The sequence below is a fragment of the Schistocerca nitens genome, chromosome 1, assembly GCF_023898315.1.
Source record: "Schistocerca nitens isolate TAMUIC-IGC-003100 chromosome 1, iqSchNite1.1, whole genome shotgun sequence".
In the NCBI taxonomy this organism is placed as follows: domain Eukaryota; kingdom Metazoa; phylum Arthropoda; class Insecta; order Orthoptera; family Acrididae; genus Schistocerca; species Schistocerca nitens.
Window position 1 is genome coordinate 735,374,693 of NC_064614.1, and position 26,286 is coordinate 735,400,978.

General features: G+C 41.7%; 1 protein-coding gene across 1 annotated transcript in view; it reads right to left on the reverse strand.

Moving 5' to 3' along the window:
• Positions 1-26,286, reverse strand: part of LOC126260181 (amphoterin-induced protein 3-like) — a 188,436-nt gene that overhangs the window by 24,847 nt on the left and 137,303 nt on the right. The window contains exon 2 of the mRNA XM_049957453.1: positions 2,720-2,890. Within this exon, the coding sequence (XP_049813410.1) occupies positions 2,720-2,890 (171 nt within the window). The remainder of the gene's footprint in view (positions 1-2,719; positions 2,891-26,286) is intronic.

A 26,286-nucleotide genomic window follows, 5' to 3' on the forward strand; every position in this document is an offset into this window, starting at 1 on the left:
CAGTGGTACCAATTAATAACAGTTGTCTTTCAGGTGGTAGCTTGCGATGTTTAGTCCTGAACTGTCTCTGAACTCTGGTACAGGATTGGGAATCATGGAGCCATAAATAACACCGTGCACGCTCTGCACCGTTATACGACTCCATGATGACCGAGTAAGTCATTTGTGCACGCCACCTAGCGGGAACGTCAGAATCTAACAGTGTTAGACAGGGAATATACTGCATTCAGTGCTGTATCCAAAACTTCTGTAAGCTATTTACGCTTTTGATAATTGAAGGTTACTTTTGTAAAAGCAATTTATAAACACCCGGTACTTCTTAATAATGCCCAATGAGGACATCTCCCGCCTTTTGGTTGGTAGAACTCCGCCCTCCACAATGGCTGTTGTCTGACTGACACGAACTGCTTTCACCAGGAGACAGAAAATACATAAAACAAAATCAAATAGCGTTGATTCTGTCGAGAGGCCAGGACACAGGGATCTGTGCAAACTGTTACCCACTCCAACTGCCTCGTGGAGTCACTGGGATCAGTAAAATATACTCTGTGAAGCGCAAACTGACCGACGTGGCTCTGGTTTTGAAACGGCTTCCTACAGGCGACTCTCTCCAAGATGCACTATTCTCGTGTTTTAGCCAGACTCGCACTGGTCCCTACAGCTCTCTGGAGAAGCTTGAGGAGCTGCCGGAACGACACCCAACTACATTACGGCAGAAGAAACATCCAGTTTCTTGTAGACATCTCTCAGGTGTAAAAACACGTCAACTAACTTCCATTTATGCGCACAACAACTCCTTGGTGTTGCGATTTCTTTTCCTTCAGTGTATTTTCAGTGCAATACGGACACGCAAGCAGATGGTGTATAAGAAACCCAACAGATTGCAATTAACTCAGAAAAAAGCCGCTGAAATCCATGGGTGCCTTATACGAAATAAAAATATTTGAAAACTAAAATAAAGCGATAAAATCTTTTATGAAATTATATATCTAAAAGTAAGGAATAAAAAAGAGAAACATGCTACACACCTCTCTCAATAACGCTCGAGATTATGGACAGCAACTGAGATGTCGATGAGAATTTAGAGTTCAATGATTTTCTTAGAATTTTGAACAGTACTGGAGGATATTTGTCTGCAAGATTACGTAGAACGTGCCGTCTGCTGTTTTTTGGTCTTGAGATATTATTGTTAAATGATGCGGAGGAGCATCAAATGTTTCTTTAATGCATTTTGCTTATTACTTTTAAACAAATAGTTTCATGAAACAATTGACCGTTTTGTATTTTCAGATTTTGTTCACAAGGTATGAAATATAATATACGGTGAACATTAATAAAGCCGATAAACTGCAGAAAAGGTCCTATGAACACACATCTTTACCACGGTACTTGGCGCTGACGAATGAAAGTTGCTCTGACCACGTACTGCGTCTTTAGCCTACACAGGAAGATTATGCAAATTTATGTTGTCAGTTCTGGTAAAGATTGCTTCGTAGGTAAAGAGGACTAATGACAGAAATCCCTTAATTGTGATGGTCTGGTGCAAAAACCGACAAAATCCGTCCCACAGAGGGAAATCCGCTGCTGATAATCCTTGCACTCGTTGCGGTTGACAGGGATAGTAGCGGTTGTCATGTAAGATACAATCGTATGTTGGCTTACAGCTCGTTGGCGGGCGACTTCCCTGGAGCCTGTACTAGGAATCGTCTCAGTATCGTGTAGAACATGGTCTGCTGAATCTGGTGTATGCACAGTCCGCCGGCTGCCCACATGTTCGTCTGTCTCAAAGAACCCATGAACACACAAACGCCCAAAAAGGGCTTGATATGTTGTCTGATGTGGTTGGTGTCTGTGAGTGTGCTTGTTTTCGTATAGTCCTGCTGCTTCTCGACCGTTTCCATCACCATGGCCTTTCAGAAACACCATCTCTGCTTGTTCCCGAAATGAATACCGGACATACTGCTGCTTACAGTATGCTACGTCAGCCACAGCCTGTAAGAAACAAGGGAACACGGCACGTGGTCAGAGGAACTGTAATTCGTCAGTGCCGTCTACAATAGCAACGACGCATTTCCAGACATGTTCGTAGTACCTTTCCTCCTCCATTAATGTTCACCCTTTATGTTTAAAAATCAGTGAGTATTCTATTATTTCTAAAAGTACGTTGACCAAAAGAAAACGAGTTTCTGTTTGTACTGACATCTGCTATTTAATTTTTCAACATGAAAGAAAAAAAAGGAAAGAAAGAACGGAAGAAAGAATGAATCTATATGCCCAACTAAACCACGCTCTAAGCATACTTTTTTTTTTTTTGTAAAACTAGATCTCATGTTGGTCATTTTAATGACCCATTTGTCCGTTTCCCAGTCTACATTTGGCTATGAAAATTCGGACAAGAATTCTTTCTGGAACACTACACATCATGCTGGTAAGTTTGATACCGTATTTGCCGATTTCCTACTCTTCCTTTGTTTATAAAAATTTGGACAAAAATCAATTCTGTAATTTCTAGGGAGTGTTGTTTTCACTCCGCTCAATCACGGGAAGAAGAAGAAGAAACAAACACTCAGAAAATATCCGTGAGTGAAGTCTGCAATTTTGTTGGGAATACATAGTTACATTGTTGTAATGTTTCTGTGCAAGCGGCCTGTAATTTCTGATTTTAGGACGTTCTCGAACTTCCCTAGCGGGAAGCGTTAGGAGCCGGGAGGCCACGCACCTCTATGCGGGTGTCGAGGTTCTGCGGGACGTCCCTGAGGTCCCTGGAGCTGCAGTCCGCTCCCAGCATGCCGTGCGTCCGCAGCACGACGCAGCCGCGGCCCTTCTCTGGAAGCTCGAAGGCCGCGCAGCACAGCGCCGCCGCCAGCAACAGCAGCCACCACCAGATCATCTGGAACACGCACGTGCACGCAGCTGTAACCAGAGCCCCACCTGAGATCAGCATCTGCCACTACGCTCGCTGCGGAATCGCAGCCGACATTCCGACAGCGGCGCAGCCATACTTACTAATGCTTCTCTAACGACCAACACCTGTCGCATATCGACAGAAGAGCGAGTGCTCACTTCCTTCCCATAACAAACTTCTGCTGAAACTTTAATAATTAGCGGTTCCTCTAAGCTCAGTATGTTTCAGTGAAATCCAAGTTTTACGACACATTTCCATTCTGCACTGTGCGCTGCTGTATATTATACACTGAGATAACAAAAGTCATGGGGTAGCGATATGAAGATGGCGGTTGTATCATGTACACAAGGTTGGCTGAGGTGTCATTTGTAATTACATGATTCATGTACAAAGATTTGTGAGCTGATTACGACCGCACGACGGGAGTTGACAGACTGTAAATGCGGTATGGTAGTTGAAGTTGAGCGCACAGGAGATTAGATTCCGGGAATCTTTAGGGAGTTCAGTAATATGAGATCCACAGTGTAAAGTGTGTGCCGAGAACACAAACTTCAGCCATTACCTCTGGCTACGGACAACACAGGGGCCGACGGCCTTCACTTAACGACCGAGCGCAGCGGCGTTTCTATAGCTTTGTTAGTGCTAACAGACGAGCAATACTGTGTCGATTAACCACGTAAGTTAACATGGGACGTACGACGAACATATCCGTTAGAACAGGCGAAATTTGGCGTTAAAGGGCTATGGCAGCATACGACCAACTTTAATGTCTTTGCTAACACATCGCCCACAGTACCTCCCCTGCACTCTTGACCATACTGGTCGGACCCTACACGACTGGGAAACCGTGACTTTGGCGGGTGAGTCCCGATTTCTGTTTTTAAGAGCTGATGGTAGGGTTCGAGAGTGGTAAAGATCCCACGAAGGCATGGATCCAAGTTGTCAACTCGGCACTGTGCAAGGTGGTGGTGGCTCAATGTTGCCAGCTATATTTAAATGGAATGGACCGGGTCCTCTGATCCAACTGAACCGATCATTGACCTGAAATGGTAATTTTTGACAACCTGGAGACCATTTGCAGCATTTTAGGGACCCCATTTTGTAGACGGCAGTGAGCCACGTCACTGGACCACAGTTGTTCGCGGTAGATTCGAAGAACATTCTGGAGAATATGAGCGAATTGTGCGCCCATTCAGATAGTTCGGAATGAATGCTATAGAACACTTATGGGATATAATCAGGCTATCAGTTCCTGCACCGACAATGCTTGCAGTTTTGGACTGCTATAGAGACAGCATGGCTCACTATTTCTGCAGGGGAATTCCAACGATTTGTTGAGCCCATGCCACATCGAGTTTCTGCACTACGCCAAGAAAGAAAGAGGGGGTCAGACGCGATACTGGGAGGTAACCCACGACTTTTGTCACCTCAGATTACTATAGCAAAGAAAACTCCGGTAAAGAGCGAAACTTGTTCCAGAATCACTATTAGTAACTTAATTTAACGATTAACGCTTCCTTCTACTAAGACAAAACTACTGCTGAATAATCCTTTCTAGAACTTATGACGAACACAAATAACATTACGTAAGGTATACTAGACATCCATACTTTTTTCTAACCGAGGGACCATACTTAACTCGCTGTGCATGATTGTAGCCTAGACACAGTGTGCTGCCTGTACACCATTTATCTTCATTTTGCATGCTCCCAGTAGGTTCGTAGTGTCAGCAGGTCTTCGAAAATTGAGGATTTTTTTTTTTATAATTGTAGACTAGAATGTGTCAAACTTGCTGTTAACTAATATACTCTTCACTATCGAATAAGCAATAATGTAATATAAATGTTATATTAAAATTCTAGCAGAATATAAATGATTCCGGATTAAAGGAGACCACTCATCGAAAAGGGGAAGACAGAAAGGAATTAATGACCTTTCCTGCCAGTGGGCACTGATTTAAATCGCTGTCCACTAGAAGCTGATGTCAATTTATTTATGTCTTGATTCATAGCGGCTGCAGGATCAACTTATATATTTATATGGATATGGTGTCTGTTCTTGCGGACATGACCTGCAGCCGACTAGAACGAAATTAGAATTATATTAATACCTTCAGCTGCTAACGGGCGTTAGCCGGTGGCTCAGATGGATAGAGCGTCTGCCATGTAAGCAGGAGATCCCGGGTCAGAGTCCCGGTCGGGACACACATTTTCACCTGTCCCCGTTGATATGTATCAACGCCCGTTAGCAGCTGAAGGTATTAATATAATTATAATTTTGTTCAACTTATAAATGTCGTCTGTTATTTCGGACAAGTCCGAAAGAACCAAAAGCATGTTAGTTTTTTTTTTTTGCTTGGCTATAAATCACTCCATCAACCGTCTTTCGATGAGTGGTCTCCTTTAATACAAAATTACTTACAACACAGCGATACAACTATATATTATTCCCGAGGTAGCACTGTGACAGCATTCGGCGACGACCTGTACTTTTACATCCCAGCGGCATCTTTGTTTTCATTTTTAGGTGCTTAATATCGGCTGTCGAGGTACTGAAAATACATCTCTTATTTTTTAACTCTGAACATGTTCCAAAATTCTGGTGAATCACGCCAATTTATTTTTTTTAATTTAGTATTTTTATCTAGAACAATACATTGGCCAACAATATAAACTATTCATACATAAAATCTAAGCTCAGGACTGAGGAGGATAAGAAGGTATGCTCGTATGTTACAATCGAGATCGTCAAAGTCAGGGCAACACAATCGCTGACCAACTCAACGATGCATTACACTGCAGTTAGCTATTGTACGTTTACTGAAACCCGGTCATGAGGCACACTGACTACGGAAACTGTGCTCGACTGCTGAGCAATTTACAAAGCAGGGGTTAATAGTACTCATCTGCTTCTACTCAACCTTTAATTAGTTTATCCATCTAATACGAGATAAGCAGCGGTGGTCGGCTACCGCCCGAGAGCTGGAAGGAATTTCCTAACACCTGCATATTGTTTGCAAGGGATGGGCGGAAGGTGACAGTATTTGCGACTTCGCAATTTAACACAGGTCAGGGGGACGAACACCTCTACGCTGCTGGCACGCGACACTGGCGCTTGTGATCCGACACGTAGGATGAGGACGTTAATGTCACGCGGCTCCTTGGTGAGGACAAAGGAAGACAGCGTTTTACGTCCCACTGACGTAGAGTTCATTGGGTGTGGGCCACAAGCTCGGCATGTGGAAAGGCAAAGCAGGTAATGGACGCGCCCTTTTCACAGGAAGCACCCTGACATTTACTTTAAGAAGTAGATAAAACTGGTCGGACATTGACTAGAAACCCAGTCCTCCCGAATACGTGTCTAACAACGGGAAGGTCTCAAAGCACGATCAACTGGTTCGGCGCAGATTTGGATTGTATAGTCCTAAAATGAAAGACTAAGATATTGTGGCTCAGCATCCCTCCGTCTTCGAGCAAACCACCCCTAAATCTCATAACGAGCAATCGACTGAGAATTGATGGGATCGATAGATAATTAAAAAAATGACAATTTCTCATCACCATTTATGGTTTCCACAGATTTATGACTGCCCCCTTACGTGCCCATAAGGTACACAATGGTGAACTAAAGTTTCGCTGGTGCAGCGAGCAAGGCATTTGGCTGTGGAAAAAAGAACCTGTGCTCGGTTCTCTAACAAATTTAGCAATTTTTTGTTATTTGCAATTTTTTGTTATTTGCAATTTTTTGCACATCGAAATTGGCACGAACAGGAGGATTAATAACGCAGGTAAAACAATAAGGAATAACAAGATAGGCAAATTTCTCAAACGACCTTAATTGGTAAGGAATTTAAATTTTAGGTATCGTATGAAAACAATTCCGCGTAAGACTGCTGCGAATTTGCAGCGACGGACCACAGGCAACCAAATTTGGAGGCTGCAAAATTGGAATGTTTTTCTGATAACCCAGACGGTATGGCCTAACCGCCCGGATGCAATAATGGTGCACAGCATAATTCCTGATCAACTGTCAGCACTGATTTTTCAGGCGATGTTATCGTATATAGTTAATTGAAAATTGAGCATTTTACATCATATATGGCCGAGTTTAAATCCAGAAAAATATTTTTTGCTGAATGTTCAGAAGGAACAATATACACTGCTGGCCACCGTAAATGCAACACCAAGAAAGACAAGACGTAGCACAACAAAATTTATTTTGTAGATAACATGTTGACCAAGTATCAAATGATTACGTTTACAGACGTCTGTGACATGTGGTTCCTGCCAGAATCAGTAGCCAGAGTAGCCGCCATTGTTGGTGATCACCGCTGCCACACGTCTCGGCATTGAGTCAAAGAGACGTTGGATGTGTTCCTGGGGTACAGCAGCCCAAGCAGCTTCCACACGTTGCCAAAGATCATGTGGTGTGGCAGCTGGGGATGTAATCTGGATCACTCGTTGAGCAACCATGGACCACATGTTTTCTATCGGCGAAAGATCCGGAGAGCGAGCCGGCCAGGGAAGCAATTCAATCTGGTTATTGACGAAGAACCTTTGGACAATGCGTGCCACGTGTGGTCGGGCATTATCTTGTTGAAATATGGCTGTGGTCGAGCCCTGAAGGTAAGGAAGGACAACTGGCTCCAGCACCTCGGATATGTAGCGCCGGCTATTTAAAGTACCGGCAATGCGTACTAGAGGCGTGCGAGAGTAATATCCAATACCGCCCCATACCATAAGACCCGGTGCAAGACCAGTGTGGCGGTGCATAATGCAGCTGTCCAGCATCCTCTCTCCACGGTGTCTCCACACTCGAATCCGACCATCGTGGTGCTGCAGACAGAAGCGTGCCTCGTCAGTAAAGACAACGTCATTCCATTCTGCCGTCCACATCCGTCTGTCATCACACCATTGGCAACGGAGACGTCTGTGGTTCTGCGTCAATGGTAGACGAAGCAATGGACGTCTTGCGGACAGACCACTCTGCTGTAAACGGCGTCGAATGGTACGCGCAGACACTGGATGATGCGTTACAGACGCAATGTGCTGTGCTATGGTTCGTGATGTCACTGAGCGATCCGTCACTGCCACGCGCACAATTTGCCTATCAGCACGTGCAGTGGTGCACCGAGGTGAATGCGATCGACCACGTCGGTCCGTCGTACCCTCCTGCATCCAACGGTCACATATCCGCATTACAGTTGTTTGGTTTCGTCCAACACGACTAGCGATTTCTCTGTATGATAATCCACAATCTCGGTAAGCCACTATCCTTCCTCTGTCGAACTCGGATACTTGATCAAAAGATGTTCGCTGTTGTCTACGAGGCATAACTGATCGTCTTGTGAAACAACCACAAGGTAAACACACGTGCCGAACGTACACTCGTCGAAATCGCCAAGCCTTAAATGGCGCTATGAGGTGGCGCCACAGGCGCGCGTGATGTGCGTCTGCGCTGAAATTCTAATCAGTTGCATATATCATCGCTGCAAACCCATGGTGTAAATTTCACTTGATTCGGATGCTTCCTTCAGGGTGTTGCATTTACGGTGGCCAGCAGTGTAGTTGCGCGAAGACTGTATTCATTATATGTTCTTGATGCGGCGAGTATACTTGCTTCGAGTGATTATATACCAAGAACCATTCATGTGGTTTTATTCGAAGAAAAGTGAGGACACTTAACTGAGTTAGTTAAAGAGCTGTTGTAAGGCGACCAAGATTAAAATTTTAATTCTTTACTAATCAAAGTCGTCTGAGAAATTTGTTTGCCTACCTTCTTATAGGTTATTGTTTTATTTAGCTTACTAACCCTTTTATTCTTATCAGATTTAGTATAGAAAAAATGCAACTAAAGAAACAGCAGGATTCACTTTGGAATCTAACAAGGGGTTCTCCGCTCCACAGTGAAATGCCATTGTCGCTACGCCAGCGGCGCTTTCGTTTACCACAGTGTACCTTGCGGATACGTAAGGGGCAGTATTAATAGTTTCTTTCCTCGATTTCTAGCAAAAAATGCGTTTACGGACCCCATATATGATGATGGTCACTGCTTAGTTTTCAATTATCTGTCGATCCAGTCTGTTTTGTGTTGACTGTTCGTACTGTACTTTAGGCGTGGTTTTCTCAAAAACTGGAAGGTGTCCAGCTAAAATATCTTTAAGTCTTTCATTTCTGGTTTTACGCATGCGACCCGCGAAATAGGAGCTGAGTTGTTTGGCTGAGTTGTTTGGCCGGGTCTGAAGCCTTCTCCTTGTAAGTGTCGTACGACTGTGCCACACCGCAATGTTGGCACTATTTGAAGGAGCCTGTTTTCCGGTCGTTCTATCCCAGGTACTGCTTGGATTTGAATAAAAAATCTCCAGGAATGGTGATGTCGACTTCCCTTGGGGAAGGCCCTAGTGAAAGAACGCGGAGGACCTGATATGGGTTCAGGGTCCCCTCTTGCACTTGGGGAAGGAATCTTTCCCCGAAGACGGAAGAGTTATGTCTCACTGACGGCTAAAATAAAAAGGTAGAATCTAACACATTAGAGTTATAGGTGTTGTCTTCAGTCGGAAGACTGATTTGATGTAGCTCTCCATGCTACTCTATCCCGTGAGAGCCTCTTCATCTCCGAGTAACTACTGCAACCTACATCCTTCTGAGTTTCCTTGCTGTATTCATCTCTTGCTCTCCTCCTACGTCTTCTGCTCCCCTGCCTCCAGTTCTAAATTGGTGATCCCCTGATGTCTCAGAATGTGTCCTATGAACCTACCCCTTCTAGTCAGGTTGGGTCACAAATTTCTTTTCTCCCTAATTCTATTCAGTATCTCCTCATTAGTTACATGATTTACCTATGTAATCTTCAGCATTCTTCGTAGCACCACATTTTAAAAGTTTCTGTTCTGTTCTTGCGTAAACTGTTTATCATCTTGAAAGGTCTCTGTTGGATTCCTTTCATGTTTAACTTCTCAAATTTGTTGTCTTTTATGGAATAAATTCCTCTTCTAAATTTACTGTGGCGTTTCTGACTATCTGGGAGGAGACTGAGTAGTGGAACGTGTTACTTTTACACGTAAACAAGAACGATCTGTCACACTACTACACTTTAAAGCACAGTTTATATGTAATTCTTATATGTAATTCATGTCACACAGTCTCATACGGAACCTACATCCGCTTTCTGTTATATGCAGTATATGATAAGATACTGTCATCCCCCTTCCCTTCTGTGTGAGAGGATGAATGATCAAATGTGTTTGTAGTTGCATGCTTGAGGGTAGCAGACAAGGCTGTCTGCTAGAGAACAGTAGGACCAACGTTGGAACAGGTAGCTACGGATCCTAAAAGCAGAGAGGTTTCTATTCTTAGTATGGTCCGGTCCGTCCCTTGTCATGTTGGTATAGGAAGCTGCCCCTCTGGCCCCTTCCGTTTGTCTTTGTGAGCCACTCTCAGGAGCACGCTGGGTAGTAGGCAGTGGCAGTCTAGCAGTTGGAGAGTAGCAGTCTGGCGGTAGGCAGTTGCAGTCTGGCGGTAGCGAGCGTCTGAAATGGTAAGATCTCCGGCTAAGCGCGTGTCTGCTGAGTCCGTAGGACAATGGAATTGTTAAGTTCAGCCTGAGAATTTAATCACCTTTTATTTCGGGTTTAGCTCTAAGATATCTAAGGTTATCTTAAATTGCAGCGTAGTGTAATTCTCGTGTGAGGTTCATATTATTTTCCGGGAGTTGCTTTGTTACTACTTTGTGAGTAAAGTGGAACCACGTGTTGATCAGTAGCTCTAAGTAAGATCAATCTTAAATGCAAATGCTTGTGTGATTATAACGTGTCGTCTTGACAATATTTTGAATATAGCAACTTTTCTTTATGTTCAACCCACGTGGCGTGTACTTTGTGAGACCAGTACCACGTGCTTATATAACTGTGTGACCCATCAGGTTAATAGTAAGACGTTAGTAACCAGTTCAAGGTTTTTCTTTTGTCAATTGCTTTTCGATCGAATATATTTTATTATCAAAATTACTGTGGAGTTATACGCTTTCTGTAAACCAAGTTGACCACGTGAAGCATGTGGTAATCATCAAAGTAGCCCTCAGCTATTCTTCTTGGGAAGATTTCACAAAGAGTTAATATGAATTTAGTATACCAGTGTGTGGTAATTACATGACGGACAGGATTGTGCTACGAAAGTAAATTCTTTGGGTAAAAATTTGAATCTGTTTGTAGTGATTAACTTTCTCTTGCATGTGTTTCAATGTTCCTTGTGTGTTGTTTTATGAATGCAGTGTTGTATCCAGTCTCCCAAGCTTGGCTCCATATTTTATGTGTTCAGTAAGATTCCAATCTCACATTTTCACAATCGTAAATAAGGCACCAGCTCAGTTATAACTCACGTATAATATGCTGAAATTTCAATGAACAATCTTTAAAATAAATTTGCAAATATAAACTGAATTCTTTCTTTTTATTTAAATTCTCCCTTTTATAAATATATATTACCGGTTGTTGTATGACTGTAAAAGATTATAATCAATGTTAGTCTGATTGGTAATGTGGTAAACCTAGACTAGATACCCAGTCGTGAGACAGTTGGCCAGTAAACGCACGGTTAACCTCCCCAGACAGCTCACAGCTTGTAACCCGCTTTCATTATCTATTGGCTAGCAGTAACGCTTCCAGCATACCAAAATTAAAGCTAAAACGTTACACATGGCGACCCTGTTCTGTGATTCCGCTAGACTCTGGAATCTCTGATACGTTAGATTGCGAGCGTGTATAATCTTAATTTTTTTTCCCTACAGCGCTCAAACAACTTTAGCGTTGTTTCTGAGCAGACGTTCAAAAGATTCACGGCGTTGTTGAACGGCGTTGTGTTGTTTGTCTTGTTTTGTTTTCTATATTTGTTTGTTCTATATATGTGTGTTTTTTTTCCTCTCGCTTGTAAATTCCACTGTTTCGATCAAACATAAAAATTTGTTTCGCGTGTAAAAAAAAAAAAAAAAAAAAAAAAAAAAAAAAAAAAAAAAAAAGGTGCGTACTAGGTTGAGTATCTTTCGTGTGACTGTCGTAATTTTTGGGGGACACATTTATTGTGATTAGTGTGTTGCGTACTGGGTGTAAATTGCACTAATGCTGACACGTAACCAAGCTAAAAGTAAGCGGTCCGACAACTTAAGCAACATGGACCAAGGGGATAATTTGATTTCCAATATTAACGCGTCGGGCGGTTCCGAAAATGCAATGGGGCATACTTCAGACGAAATGCAAAACAGCACGAACGGGCTCACATCAGAGCCACAAATTAATTTGCCTCCAACTAACCAAATTGATTTGGCAGAACTCATGAAAGCCTTATTGCAACAAAATAGAGAATCATCCGAAAAATCGATCCGCGAGCTAGGCGAACAAATGACGAAAAAATCTGAGAAATCGATCCGCGAGCTAGGCGAAGAAATGACGCAAAAATCTGAGAAATCGATCCGAGAGCTAGGCGAACAAATAGACGAAAAACTAATCCAGCAGACAAATAAAGTCGACAAGTCGATGCAGAGAGTGTCCGAGGATATCTCACAAAGAATAAACAATCTGGCAAGTGAAATAAAAAGTGACATTATGAAAGAATTAGGCCGTACATTTGAACAAATCGATGACCGTCTGCAAGCCCTAGAACAGAGCAAGCGGTGTGGCGAGGCCGAATCTAAAGAAAGCGAAGAACGGCTACTTAGGAATTTCCAAGAGCTGAGAGAACAATGCCAAAGAGATCGCCAGCAGGTACTCTCGAGGGTCCAAGAGGCTGAAACGCATTGTCCCACGGCCGTTAGCAACACAATAGCGGACAACAGTTTAGCGATCCACGCGTTGGAACAGCAGGTCGAACAATTGAAGCAGACTGGGGCGGAGGACAAGAGACAAATACATGAGAAGATCGCGGCATTAGCGGACATTGTAGGCACGATGAAGCTGACGGAAAGCGAGAACAATACTACACCAGCAGTGGCCGCAGAGACCGAAGAAGTGCATTCGCTTCTTAAATTCCAGAAGGGACAGTTTGAAGTGAACAGACAGCACAAAGCTGTAACAGGCGATTTACAAGAACGCGTGGCGCATCTGGAAAACCGCATGGCGTGTGATTCCGAACTCGCCAATAGCAATAAAAATAGCCGTACGAACAGTGCAGAGAGGGACTCCGGCCACGAGGGAGATTTTGACGACAGGGAAGAATGTAATTTAAGGGGCAGACATGAGACAAATAGAAACATACAAGGCCCTCGCCAGGAGGAAATGCGGGGATTTGATTTCAAACATTTCCTTACGGTAAGAAAGTTTGAGATATTCCGAAATTCTCAAAAAGGCATACATCCACGAGCATGGCTCGAGCAATTTGAGTTCTGTCTTCCTCCCGACTGGGCAAGTTCACATAAGATAGAGTATATGTGTGGCTATTTGGAAGGCGAACCGGCGAGTCGCATGAGGTCGGCAGCGCGTCACTGCAACTCCACTCGGGAGTTTCGACAAGCCTTTCTGTCCGCCTATTGGTCGGAAGCGGCACAAGATAGGGTCAAACATGGCATAATTATGCTGCCAAATTTGAACCAGTCTGGTTTCGGCAGCCCTGCACGCCTATTCGACCACATGCTGCAGGCAAATCAATTTTTATACGACCCATACGGACCTGCGGAACTAATTAGGATATGCATCACCAAATTGCCGATGCACTTGCGGCACGTCATTCTTGCGGGACGATGCAAAGAGGACGTGGAAACGTTTAAAACGCTTCTCCAAGAGATGGAATACGATACAGCAGAATGTCCGCCTAATCAGGCACAAAGTTATTACGGGGCACAGCAGCGCGATCGCAGTCGTGGCCGTATTACTAATCAACGGCGTGACTGGTCGTCGCGACGCGAACGAAACAATAATCGGGACAGGCCGTATAGAAACTGGGGTAACAGTCGCGAACACAGGTACGGCAACCAGCATCGTTACTACGATGAACACGGTGGGAGTAGAATTGTAGGCGGAGCCCCACATGATGTCGAAATTCGGCCGGCCAACCCCAGACATAATCCAACAAATGGGAATGAACGAAACCGGAAATGACAAATGATCAGCCCAGAAGGCGCCAATCGGAACAAATGAGCGACAGGGCAAATGAGTACATAGGATTTATAGAGAGGAGAATGAATTGATTAGTTTAAATTTGTGGCGTATGAATTTTGAATAATATGTTAGTAAAAATAATGATAAAGATATTTCTATGTGATTGATTGAAGTGATGTTTTAATTGTTTTCTTTCCTTGTGCAATTAGGATTTAGTTTAATTCAAACGTAAAGATAAAAGGTCTCCTTGTGAACAAGTGAAATGCTTTTTTTGTGTCAAGTGAAAAGAGTCGCTCCTGAGAGAAGCAAGATCGTTGCTGAAATTGCAAGAACTCAGGGGAATATCCGATCTGTGGATATTATGGGTCTGGCAAACCCAGGTCCCCACCTGTTAGTAGCCGTGTTTCCGATTTTCTGTTTTCAGTGCTACTATCTATCTATTACTATTCTATATCTGTCAGTATAAATGAGGATCTCTTACTATAGTTTGCGTGCTGTATGAATATTTTAAGATAGGAGAACTCTGAGAAAGGAATGAGGAAGTTTGGAATCTTGAAAACAGGATGCAATAATACGATTGTTTAACCATTGGCTTCCCAATATGCGATGATATGTGAATATTGATGATATATGTCTTTTTGTTCTTTATAGCTGAGTACGAAAAGTGCTGTCTGTGGATTTCGTAAGTATATTGATTCCCTTTAAGGTGAAAGAAGAATTGTGGTTTGTGTAATTTACGTGGCTCTGAAATATTATTGTGGTACTCAAATACGAGCAGTTTTTCAGCAAATGGAGAATGGAACGGAAATATGGATCTTTTTTTTTTGTTTGTTGTCTTGATTGATGTTAAGCCGAAGCCTGAAAAATTATTCTGCGTTAATACTTGTCCTAGAAAAGCGACGTTTATGTGTTTTGCTGATGCTGTGAGCATTACAGCTTACTGTTTTCGCTGGTGCGGGATGCACTGCAGCTTATATGGTTTGTACTGAGGAAATTTCCCTCTTGAAGGTAGAGGATGATTAAATAATTTTGATTATGGGACGAAGGAAAGCTTGGTTTAAGGTAATAAGGATGAAGCAAAACATTTGTCATTTAAACTACAGGAGGATTCGGATCTTTTGTGTCTGTTGCAAGTTCAATATGTTAAGATGATACTGTTTTACAGAATAGAGGTGACCACAATTTTGCCATTCATGAGAAATGAATCCAGAATAACCACCACAGGCGAAATAACTGATCTGAAGGCGAAAGGTAACGTAAAGAAGGAACGAAATCGAAGCAAAATGGGTAAGAAAAAGTAGTATAACCTGTATAATGCAAATAATTTAACCTTCTCAGAGCCATCTGTGTGATTAATTCTTGTGATAATGTAATTTTTAGATGAAATTTTCTTACTGTTTGATGTGTGAATATATGAGTATGATAAATGTATAATTGCGAGTCTCTTTTCAGGTGTGTGAACTGATATAAATGTTTTTGCGTGTAAATAACCATTGTTCTTTTTACTGTGTATGTTTAAGGAAAGTTTCTCCATATTTATCATGTGACAAGACGTAGGCAGCGAGCGTCAAGAAGAGGACAAATTAGAACATTGCTGTAGTGGTGTATACACGGTGTTGGAAGTAGCATTGAAGTAGCTTGTTGGATTAATTAGTAGTGGATAGAAGTAGAATTTTGAGTAATGCATGTTTATGGGTAGTTAGTTTGTAGAATAGACAACAGGTGTGCATGTGTGTGTGTAAATAACATGTGAACCCTATGCTCTACTGACCTATACTTGCGCAAGGCATAATCCTATTCATTTTAGTGAATTAATAAGTGGCATTTGATTTATTAAAACACAAGTGAACCACATTAGTGATGTGGATTTAAATATTGTATTGTCAGTTCATTTAATTTTTATTTTTACATTGTAAAGTCATTTCACTTTTATTTTTTATATTGTCAAGTCATTTAACTTTTAATTTTATATTGTCGATTCATCTAACTTTGTTCTTAAAAATTGTGAAAGACAATACTAAGTGATATTATGTATGACATTGTGTAATCACATAAGGATGATGAAAAATTTCTGTGAATGCAGATGAGAACGTGAAAGCGAACCGGCAAAACTCTTAAGAGACAGCGGGAGCAGCCAGGTAGTTGTAAACTGGCGGGTTTCCCAGCGGGACACGCTGTCAGCCAGGCCACTTCGGGAGCGCGGCCGACAACAAAAGGACGCGGGAAACACTTTCCCTTGCACCTGTAGCTAATGGGCGGCCGCCCCGCGCAACCCTAGCTGAAGGGAATGACCTGAGATGGGCGAGCGGTCCACCGCGCGGAAATCCATCTCCTGGCAACGCACCTCACGCACGCGACCGTGACGAGACGGCCGCGGTGTAACAACACAAAGGGCGTGGAGCCTTTTGACAGGTACTGTCCAAAGAAACTTGCAGACGTCAACGACGCCTATCGACATTTCCTGACGGATGCCTACTGTCAAGCGACAGTAATTCATGGTTCGATGTTCTCGGGTCGCTAAGGGTGGCACAAAAGAAGAGCCATTGAAGTGTCATCCTTGCCCAGGAATATCAACCTAGCGTGTCAATCGAGGATACCGCATGAATTTGACAATACAAACATGGAACAAAATCGAGATGTACGTGACACGGGAGAGACTTCATGAGAGGGCAGAGACGGCGGGATTGCACGCAACAGATGGACAAAAATCCCTACTGACAGCTGCGGCGACGAACCCCCTCCCCCTCCCCTTATATTGTGCCTCGGAACAGTGGAACTAGTGAGTGTATCAGTGAACAGTGATTATACGGTTCTTAGTTCAATGCATATACGTGTGTTTCTGTCACAGAAACTTTGACTCTTGTGTTTTGCAGGGACTCGATTTATTGGTGTTTATTAAACTCTGACTCTTGTATTTTGCAGGTGTTCTATATTTTTTTAAACTTTGACTATTGTATTTTGCAGGTGTTTTATTTATTGGTGTTTTGTTTTAGATGTTGACTATTGTACTGTTTTATTGATCAATGTTTGTTCTTGTGTTAGGTATTAGATTTGTGATATTTTGTTTCATAAATTTATTACTGTGGCACTGCTTCCTTTATCAGTCAGATTGCTATTCATTCTCATTGGGCTGTGATCGATTAGCCTTTGCATGGGGGATATTTATTGTGAGGAACCCCTTAAGGGTAACAGTCACATAATTAATTGTCGTCTCAGTATAACGACACAGTGATCTCTGTTTGCTAACTAATTGAGATATAGTATAGTGATTAAATTAGTGCCACATAGTTATTTTAATTCGACAAATTATTAGTTTTATAAGATATAGAATTTTTTTGCGATAACCACTTTGTAAAACATGTTTTTTTTTCTTATCAATTTTTTTTGCTTTTGCGAATTGTGCATTGTAATGTCTGCTTTATCATACTGATGTTATTTCATGTTCTTTTTTAATTGCTGTGGCACCTTTGCTATTTTCATAAATTTTGCCTGTTAATAAACAGTCATAAATTTGCCTGTGATCAGCTGGCTCTTGCAATGAGCAAATACTGGTGAACTCCATAAGGGTAACAACCAGAAATTGTTTTCATATTAATGACACAGGAACCATTGTTTTTATTTGCTGACCGATTTAGGTCTACACGATCTTTTAAATAGGTGTCGCAGATTGTGTGTTTTTTTTCTCTCTCTTTGAAATTGGTAGATTGTAAAGATGTTTGAAATTATTGTGTTTTAGCAAGTAGCTGGTGACCTTTTGCCTTTTCTTTACACTTTTGGTTTAAGTAGGGTGTGAGAAGCCTGCTTGGGAATGTCCTAGCATGGCCAGAAAATTCCCTGCACAGTCTTTTCCCGGAGCGTTGGGGTTATGAAAGGTCTCTGTTGGATTCCTTTCATGTTTAACTTCTCAAATTTGTTGTCTTTTATGGAATAAATTCCTCTTCTAAATTTACTGTGGCGTTTCTGACTATCTGGGAGGAGACTGAGTAGTGGAACGTGTTACTTTTACATGTAAACAAGAACGATCTGTCACACTACTACACTTTAAAGCACAGTTTATATGTAATTCTTATATGTAATTCATGTCACACAGTCTCATACGGAACCTACATCCGCTTTCTGTTATATGCAGTATATGATAAGATACTGTCATCCCCCTTCCCTTCTGTGTGAGAGGATGAATGATCAAATGTGTTTGTAGTTGCATGCTTGAGGGTAGCAGACAAGGCTGTCTGCTAGAGAACAGTAGGACCAACGTTGGAACAGGTAGCTACGGATCCTAAAAGCAGAGAGGTTTCTATTCTTAGTATGGTCCGGTCCGTCCCTTGTCATGTTGGTATAGGAAGCTGCCCCTCTGGCCCCTTCCGTTTGTCTTTGTGAGCCACTCTCAGGAGCACGCTGGGTAGTAGGCAGTGGCAGTCTAGCAGTTGGAGAGTAGCAGTCTGGCGGTAGGCAGTTGCAGTCTGGCGGTAGCGAGCTTCTGAAATGGTAAGATCTCCGGCTAAGCGCGTGTCTGCTGAGTCCGTAGGACAATGGAATTGTTAAGTTCAGCCTGAGAATTTAATCACCTTTTATTTCGGGTTTAGCTCTAAGATATCTAAGGTTATCTTAAATTGCAGCGTAGTGTAATTCTCGTGTGAGGTTCATATTATTTTCCGGGAGTTGCTTTGTTACTACTTTGTGAGTAAAGTGGAACCACGTGTTGATCAGTAGCTCTAAGTAAGATCAATCTTAAATGCAAATGCTTGTGTGATTATAACGTGTCGTCTTGACAATATTTTGAATATAGCAACTTTTCTTTATGTTCAACCCACGTGGCGTGTACTTTGTGAGACCAGTACCACGTGCTTATATAACTGTGTGACCCATCAGGTTAATAGTAAGACGTTAGTAACCAGTTCAAGGTTTTTCTTTTGTCAATTGCTTTTCGATCGAATATATTTTATTATCAAAATTACTGTGGAGTTATACGCTTTCTGTAAACCAAGTTGACCACGTGAAGCATGTGGTAATCATCAAAGTAGCCCTCAGCTATTCTTCTTGGGAAGATTTCACAAAGAGTTAATATGAATTTAGTATACCAGTGTGTGGTAATTACATGACGGACAGGATTGTGCTACGAAAGTAAATTCTTTGGGTAAAAATTTGAATCTGTTTGTAGTGATTAACTTTCTCTTGCATGTGTTTCAATGTTCCTTGTGTGTTGTTTTATGAATGCAGTGTTGTATCCAGTCTCCCAAGCTTGGCTCCATATTTTATGTGTTCAGTAAGATTCCAATCTCACATTTTCACAATCGTAAATAAGGCACCAGCTCAGTTATAACTCACGTATAATATGCTGAAATTTCAATGAACAATCTTTAAAATAAATTTGCAAATATAAACTGAATTCTTTCTTTTTATTTAAATTCTCCCTTTTATAAATATATATTACCGGTTGTTGTATTACTGTAAAAGATTATAATCAATGTTAGTCTGATTGGTAATGTGGTAAACCTAGACTAGATACCCAGTCGTGAGACAGTTGGCCAGTAAACGCACGGTTAACCTCCCCAGACAGCTCACAGCTTGTAACCCGCTTTCATTATCTATTGGCTAGCAGTAACGCTTCCAGCATACCAAAATTAAAGCTAAAACGTTACAATCTGTTTTTCACTTTCATACTCTGTTACATTCAATACGGATACCTTCAGAAAATACCTCCAAACTCTTAAGTCTATATTCGTTGTCAACTAATTTTTCTTCAGGAACTCTTTTCTTGCCACTGCCAGTCTACCTTGTACATCGCTCTGCTTCGGCCATCATTCATTTTACTGCCCAAATAGCAGAACTTACCTACTTCTTTAAGTGTCTCATTTCTTAATCTAATTCCATCACAATCACGTGATTTAATTCGAGTACATTCATTATCCCCGTATTTTTTTTTGTTGATATTCATCTTATATCCTCCTTTCAAAACACTGCCCATTCCGTTCAACTTTTATTCCAAGTCTTTTGCAGTCTCTGACAGAATTATGATGTCACCGGCAAAGCTCGAAGTTTTTTATTTCTTCTCCCTGAACTTCAATTCACAATCCAAATTTTTCTTTGATTTCTTTTGCTCCTTGCTCAATGTGCAGATTGAACAATATCGGGGATAAGCTAAAACCTTGTCTCACTGCCTTCTCAACCACTGCTTCCCTCTCATGCCCCTCGATTCTTTTAACTGCGGCCTGATTTCTGTACAAGTTGCAAACAGCCTTTTTCTTCCTCTACTTTACCCCTGCTAGCTTCAGAATTTCAAAGAGAGCGCTCTAATCAAAGCTGTCTAAAGTATAAGCCCGCTATATCTTTGGAATCTGTTGATGGTCCAAGGGGAGAACCACAACGCGGCAGGTAGCTGTGATCTTGGTCCGCAGGCTAGTCTCAAATCAGCCACCAGCAATTGACAGAAACTGACAAGGCCCGTCATTGATGACCGATGCTGGCGAGCCCTCAGACAAATCTTGAACGTCCACAGACGGAAGCCAACAGCGATACGTGAGGCCCTTGTTTTGTGCAATAGCATCTTACACAAGTTCTCACTTTTTTACATTAGCTACAGTCGACACTGGCCAGTTAGGGGGGTGGACAGTTGCCAGCCATGAGGAAAAAGTGGTGAGTGGCGCGGGAGATTCTACACGTGATTAATGCATAGTCCACGGAGGTTGGATTTACACACGTCAGAGAACTCGTAACTATGACGAATGAAGGAGTGAAGTCATTGCGGTTTGAGAGAATTGGAATACTGAAACCAGATTTCTTTGGCTGCTTATTTCACATCTTTCAGTATTTTGTCTAAACGAATATACATGTCTTCTATCGGCTTCTAGGGAGCAACTACAACTTTATTTTCGCTATTTTATGTCAGTACTGACCGAATTTAAACATTTAAAATGCTATCATGATCTACTCATGAAGAGCCATAACGTCTTTAAGATTGAGCACAGTAAGTCAAGTATTAAAGTCAGAACACTGTGTGTTTGTCTCGAGGCAGTGTAACCTAAGGTGTGCAAAATCACCCAGATTATGTTCATCCAGTATTTGAGAATGAGAGCGCTGAGCTACTTCCAACTAACTTTACACATAATTTCAAACCTTCTCGAAACTTTTTCTCGCAGACATCCATTTTTCGCTGCAGCAGAACTTCGGCGTCAGGCATGCCGTTTTAATTTACGTATTTTGCAAACAGTACCTAAAAATGCAGGAGTAGGTTTCATAATGAATAAAAAAATAGGAGTGCGGGTTAGCTACTACAAGCAGCATAGTGAACACATTATTGTGGCCAAGATAGACACAAAGCCCATGCCTACTACAGTAGCACAAGTTTATATGCCAACTAGCTCGGCAGATGACGAAGAAATTGAAGAAATGTATGACGAGATAAAAGAAATTACTCAGGTAGTGAAGGGAGACGAAAATTTAATAGTCATGGGTGACTGGAATTCGAGAGTAGGAAAAGGGAGAGAAGGAAACATAGTAGGTGAATATGGATTGGGGGAAAGAAATGAAAGAGGAAGCCGCCTTGTAGAATTTTGCAAAGAGCATAACTTAATCATAGCTAACACTTGCTTCAAGAATCATGGAAGAAGGTTGTATACATGGAAGAACCCTGGAGATACTAGGTTTCAGATAGATTATATAATGGTAAGACAGAGATTTAGGAACCAGGTTTTAAATTGTAAGACATTTCCAGGGGCAGATGTGGATTCTGACCACAATCTATTGGTTATGAACTGCAGACTGAAACTGAAGAAACTGCAAAAAGGTGGGAATTTAAGGAGATGGGACCTGGATAAACTGAAAGAACCAGAGGTTGTAGAGAGTTTCAGGGAGAGCATAAGGGAACAATTGACAGGATTGGGGGAAAGAAATACAGTAGAAGAAGAATGGGTAGCTCTGAGGGATAAAGTAGTGAAGGCAGCAGACGATCAAGTAGGTAAAAAGGAGAGGGCTAATAGAAATCCTTGGGTAACAGAAGAAATATTGAATCTAATTGATGAAAGGAGAAAATATAAAAATGCAGTGAATGAAGCAGGCAAAAAGGAATACAAACGTCTCAAAAATGAGATCGACAGGAAGTGCAAAATGGCTAAGCAGGGATGGCTAGAGGACAAATGTAAGGATATAGAGGCTTGTCTCACTAGGGGTAAGATAGATACTGCCTACAGGAAAATTGAAGAGACCTTTGGAGAGAAGAGAACCACTTGTATGAATATCAAGAGCTCAGATGGCAACCCAGTTCTTAGCAAATAAGGGAAGGCAGAAAGGTGGAAGGAGTATATAGAGGGTTTATACAAGGGCGATGTACTTGAGGACAGTATTATGGGAATGGAAGAGGCTGTAGACGAAGACGAAATGGGAGATAAGATACTGCGTGAAGAGTTTGACAGAGCACTGAAAGACCTGAGTCGAAACAAGGCCCCGGGAGTAGACACCATTCCATTAGAACTACTGATGGCCTTGGGAGAGCCAGTCATGACAAAACTCAACCATCTGGTGAGCAAGATGTATGAGACAGGCGAAATACCCTCAGACTTCAAGAAGAATATAATAATTCCAATCCCAAAGAAAGCAGGTGTTGACAGATGTGAAAATTACCGAACTATCAGTTTAATAAGTCACAGCTGCAAAATACTAACTCGAATTCTTTACAGACGAATGGAAAAACTGGTAGAAGCGGACCTCGGGGAAGATCAGTTTGGATTCCGTAGAAATGTTGGAACACGTGAGGCAATCCTAACCTTACGACTTATCTTAGAAGAAAGATTAAGAAAAGGCAAACCTACGTTTCTAGTATTTGTAGACTTAGAGAAAGCTTTTGACAATGTAACTGGAATACTCTCTTTCAAATTCTGAAGGTGGCAGGGGTAAAATACAGGGAGCGAAAGACTATTTACAATTTGTACATAAACCAGATGGCAGTTATAAGAGTCGTGGGGCATGAAAGGGAAGCAGTGGTTGGGAAAGGAGTGAGACAGGGTTGTAGCCTCTCCCCGATGTTATTCAATGTGTATATTGAGCAGGCAGTAAAGGAAACAAAAGAAAAATTCGGAGTAGGTATTAAAATTCATGGAGAAGAAGTAAAAACTTTGAGGTTTGCCGATGACATTGTAATTCTGTCAGAGACAGCAAAGGACTTGGAAGAGCAGTTGAACGGAATGGACAGTGTCTTGAAAGGAGGATATAAGATGAACATCAACAAAAGCAAAACGAGGATAATGGAATGTAGTCGAATTAAATCGGGTGATGCTGAGGGAATTAGATTAGGAAATGAGACAGTTAAAGTAGTAAAGGAGTTTTGCTATTTAGGGAGTAAAATAACTGATGATCGTCGAAGTAGAAAGGATATAAAATGTAGACTGGCAATGGCAAGGAAATCGTTTCTGAAGAAGATAAATTTGTTAACGTCGGGTATAGATTTAAGTGTCAGGAAGTCGTTTCTGAAAGTATTTGTATGGAGTGTAGCCATGTATGGAAGTGAAACATGGACGATAACTAGTTTGGACAAGAAGAGAATAGAAGCTTTCGAAATGTGGTGCTACAGAAGAATGCTGAAGATAAGGTGGGTAGGTCACGTAACTAATGAGGAGGTATTGAATAGGATTGGGGAGAAGAGAAGTTTGTGGCACAACTTGACTAGAAGAAGGGATCGGTTGGTAGGACATGTTTTGAGGCATCAAGGGATCACAAATTTAGCATTGGAGGGCAGTGTGGAGGGTAAAAATCGTAGAGGGAGACCAAGAGATGAATACACTAAGCAGATTCAGAAGGATGTAGGCTGCAGTAGGTACTGGGAAATGAAGATTGCACAGGATAGAGTAGCATGGAGAGCTTCATCAAACCAGTCTCAGGACTGAAGACCACAACAACAACAACCTAAAAATTATATCGTTGTTCCACATGTTTCGGGAGATGACGTTTTATAAATGGGATTTCGATTCTTTAGAGTCAGGGTTGCCGGTTGACAAGTTTTCTGTAGTGATACACCATTTCGTGTTGATCGTTGGGCCCTGATGCGGTATTTCTTGATATCTTTTAGTATCTACATTAAGTAGTTTTGTGAATTCATTTTGAGCAATCATCTACCGTACTCCCATCACTATTGTACATGTAAATCTAATATCTTGTGCTATTTCCATTGACTGCTGACGTAGCATAGGATGTTTAGCACGAACGGAGGTAGAAAGACTCTTTAGTCAACTTACTATATTTTTGTGAACTGTTTCACAAATGCAAGAGCTGCACGGAAATATTCTTGTACGATTATCTCTAAGACAGTGTGCAGTTTTGTTCGTCATACCTTTCCATTGTTCACTGTTTATTCCAGTTTTAGGAGTCGGAAATAATTAACCTTTTGTTCGAACGCAGGAGCAGGAACTTTATAGCAGTGAGTCTTTGCAAGCAGACAACCGCAAAATATAGTTCCGTCACAGAAATATTAACGTACCTTCTGTCGTAATGTTGTCGGTTGCACAGAGGCCGCCCGTTAGTATCCACTGATGTCAGTCGAACAGTGAGAATAGCAATTACTATAGTATAACTTCAATTTTGGTTACTAACATAGTGCTTTGTCAGATATGTTTCTATTACCGATTGGATACTTTTAGTAACCATAACGGCATTTGAAAGAAATATCTAGTTTCTTAATTCTCAGTAACGGCGAAAATTTGTACCACATTGTACACCCTTGGCCAAAAGTACTGCGCATCCTAAAAGTAAGAAAATTAAATAAATAGGAACAGTTTGTTCAAGGTTATTAGTAAAACAAAAATCAATATTTCGTGGACCCATCTTTTGCCCCTATTACAGCAGAAATTTTTTTTGGTAGGGAGTACACTAGCTTTTTACAGTATTCGGCACTTACAGCGTTCCACTCAAGGCGCAGACGGTGTTTTAGTTCTTTTTTGTGCAACCTGACTTTTCCCTTCAGTAAATCCCATAAATGCTCTGTGGAGTTCAAGTACGGTTACTGGGCAGGCCAGTCCAGAAGCACGATGTTTTTTTTCCTGACCACGTCATTCTGCCGACAGACTTATGGCAGGTTGCGTTAACGTACTGGGATTTAACGCCGCCCATGTTTGTTTCGCCAAAAAGGTTTGTAAAAAGAGGGCAGTAAAGTAGATTCTAGGAGACTTCCTGGCAGATTAAAACGGTGTGCTGGACCGAGACTATCTCGGGACCTTTCATACCAGCGCACACTCCGCTGAAGAGTGAAAATCTGATTCTAGATTCTAGGAGGTCTGTGTACTTTGTGGAATCTATGCTGTCGACACATACCACTATTTGTCTCACTCCAGCAGCGCTCATGGAGCCTCAGATCACGACGCACTCACCGACGTGTTTTACGGTAGGCACCACAGACTGGCTTATATTCCTCGCCCATCCGGCAACGGACATAGATCATATCCGGTGTATCAAAAATCTGAAACCGGAATAAATACTGTAGAGAATTCTTTCATGGGTTTTTAAATTAATGCATTTTATTTTCTACCCAAACTGCTATTTGTTGTTAGAGCATCAAGTTGACAAACCTATCGTGTTTGCTTCATCAGATCACACGATGTGTGACCAATCTTGTTCGGTGAAAGTGGTTTTTTTAGAACCCACTGATACCGTGCTTTCTTACTCTTGTCAGAGAGCCACGGCTAATTCCTGGCTGTGCAACCTTTTAGACAATCTTCTTGAAGTCGTCTGCGAGTGGAGCGAGCAGATATTGTTGCGTTAAATTTTTCAGACAACTCAGCAGCGAGGTCTAAAAAGATTTTCTTCCTATTTTTTAACGAATCTCCTATCACTCCGTCCTGTGCAGATTGGGGTGAACACTTCACTGTTTTCGACTATCCACATGCAATTTTCCTTGCTCGTGTAAAAGCTTTATCTGCGCTCGTTTTTCTGAACTAAGTTAGTTTCTTGTAGTCAAAATGCTGCAGTATGACCGATGTCACAGAACCAAACAGGTAAAGAGCTCTAGGTTAGTGGTATGTGTCAACGAGCGAATGTAGCAAACTGATTATACACAAAAAACATTCGAATGACAAATTTTATTACACCAGATGTTTTATTGGTAGTTTTAAAGTGGATCATTGGTTTTGGCTTTTTCCAATGCCGACAAACCACTTTTTAAACCCCACGTTACTGAGGCTGCTATCTGTCCGATCGATCCGACTACTTTACCCCGCCAGAAAGTCGTTATGCCTCAGTCTGCTGTCAGCCAAGTACTACTAGTAATAAGAACCGAACATTCTAATTTTCGTTAATCTTTGCGTATTTAAACGTAAGAATA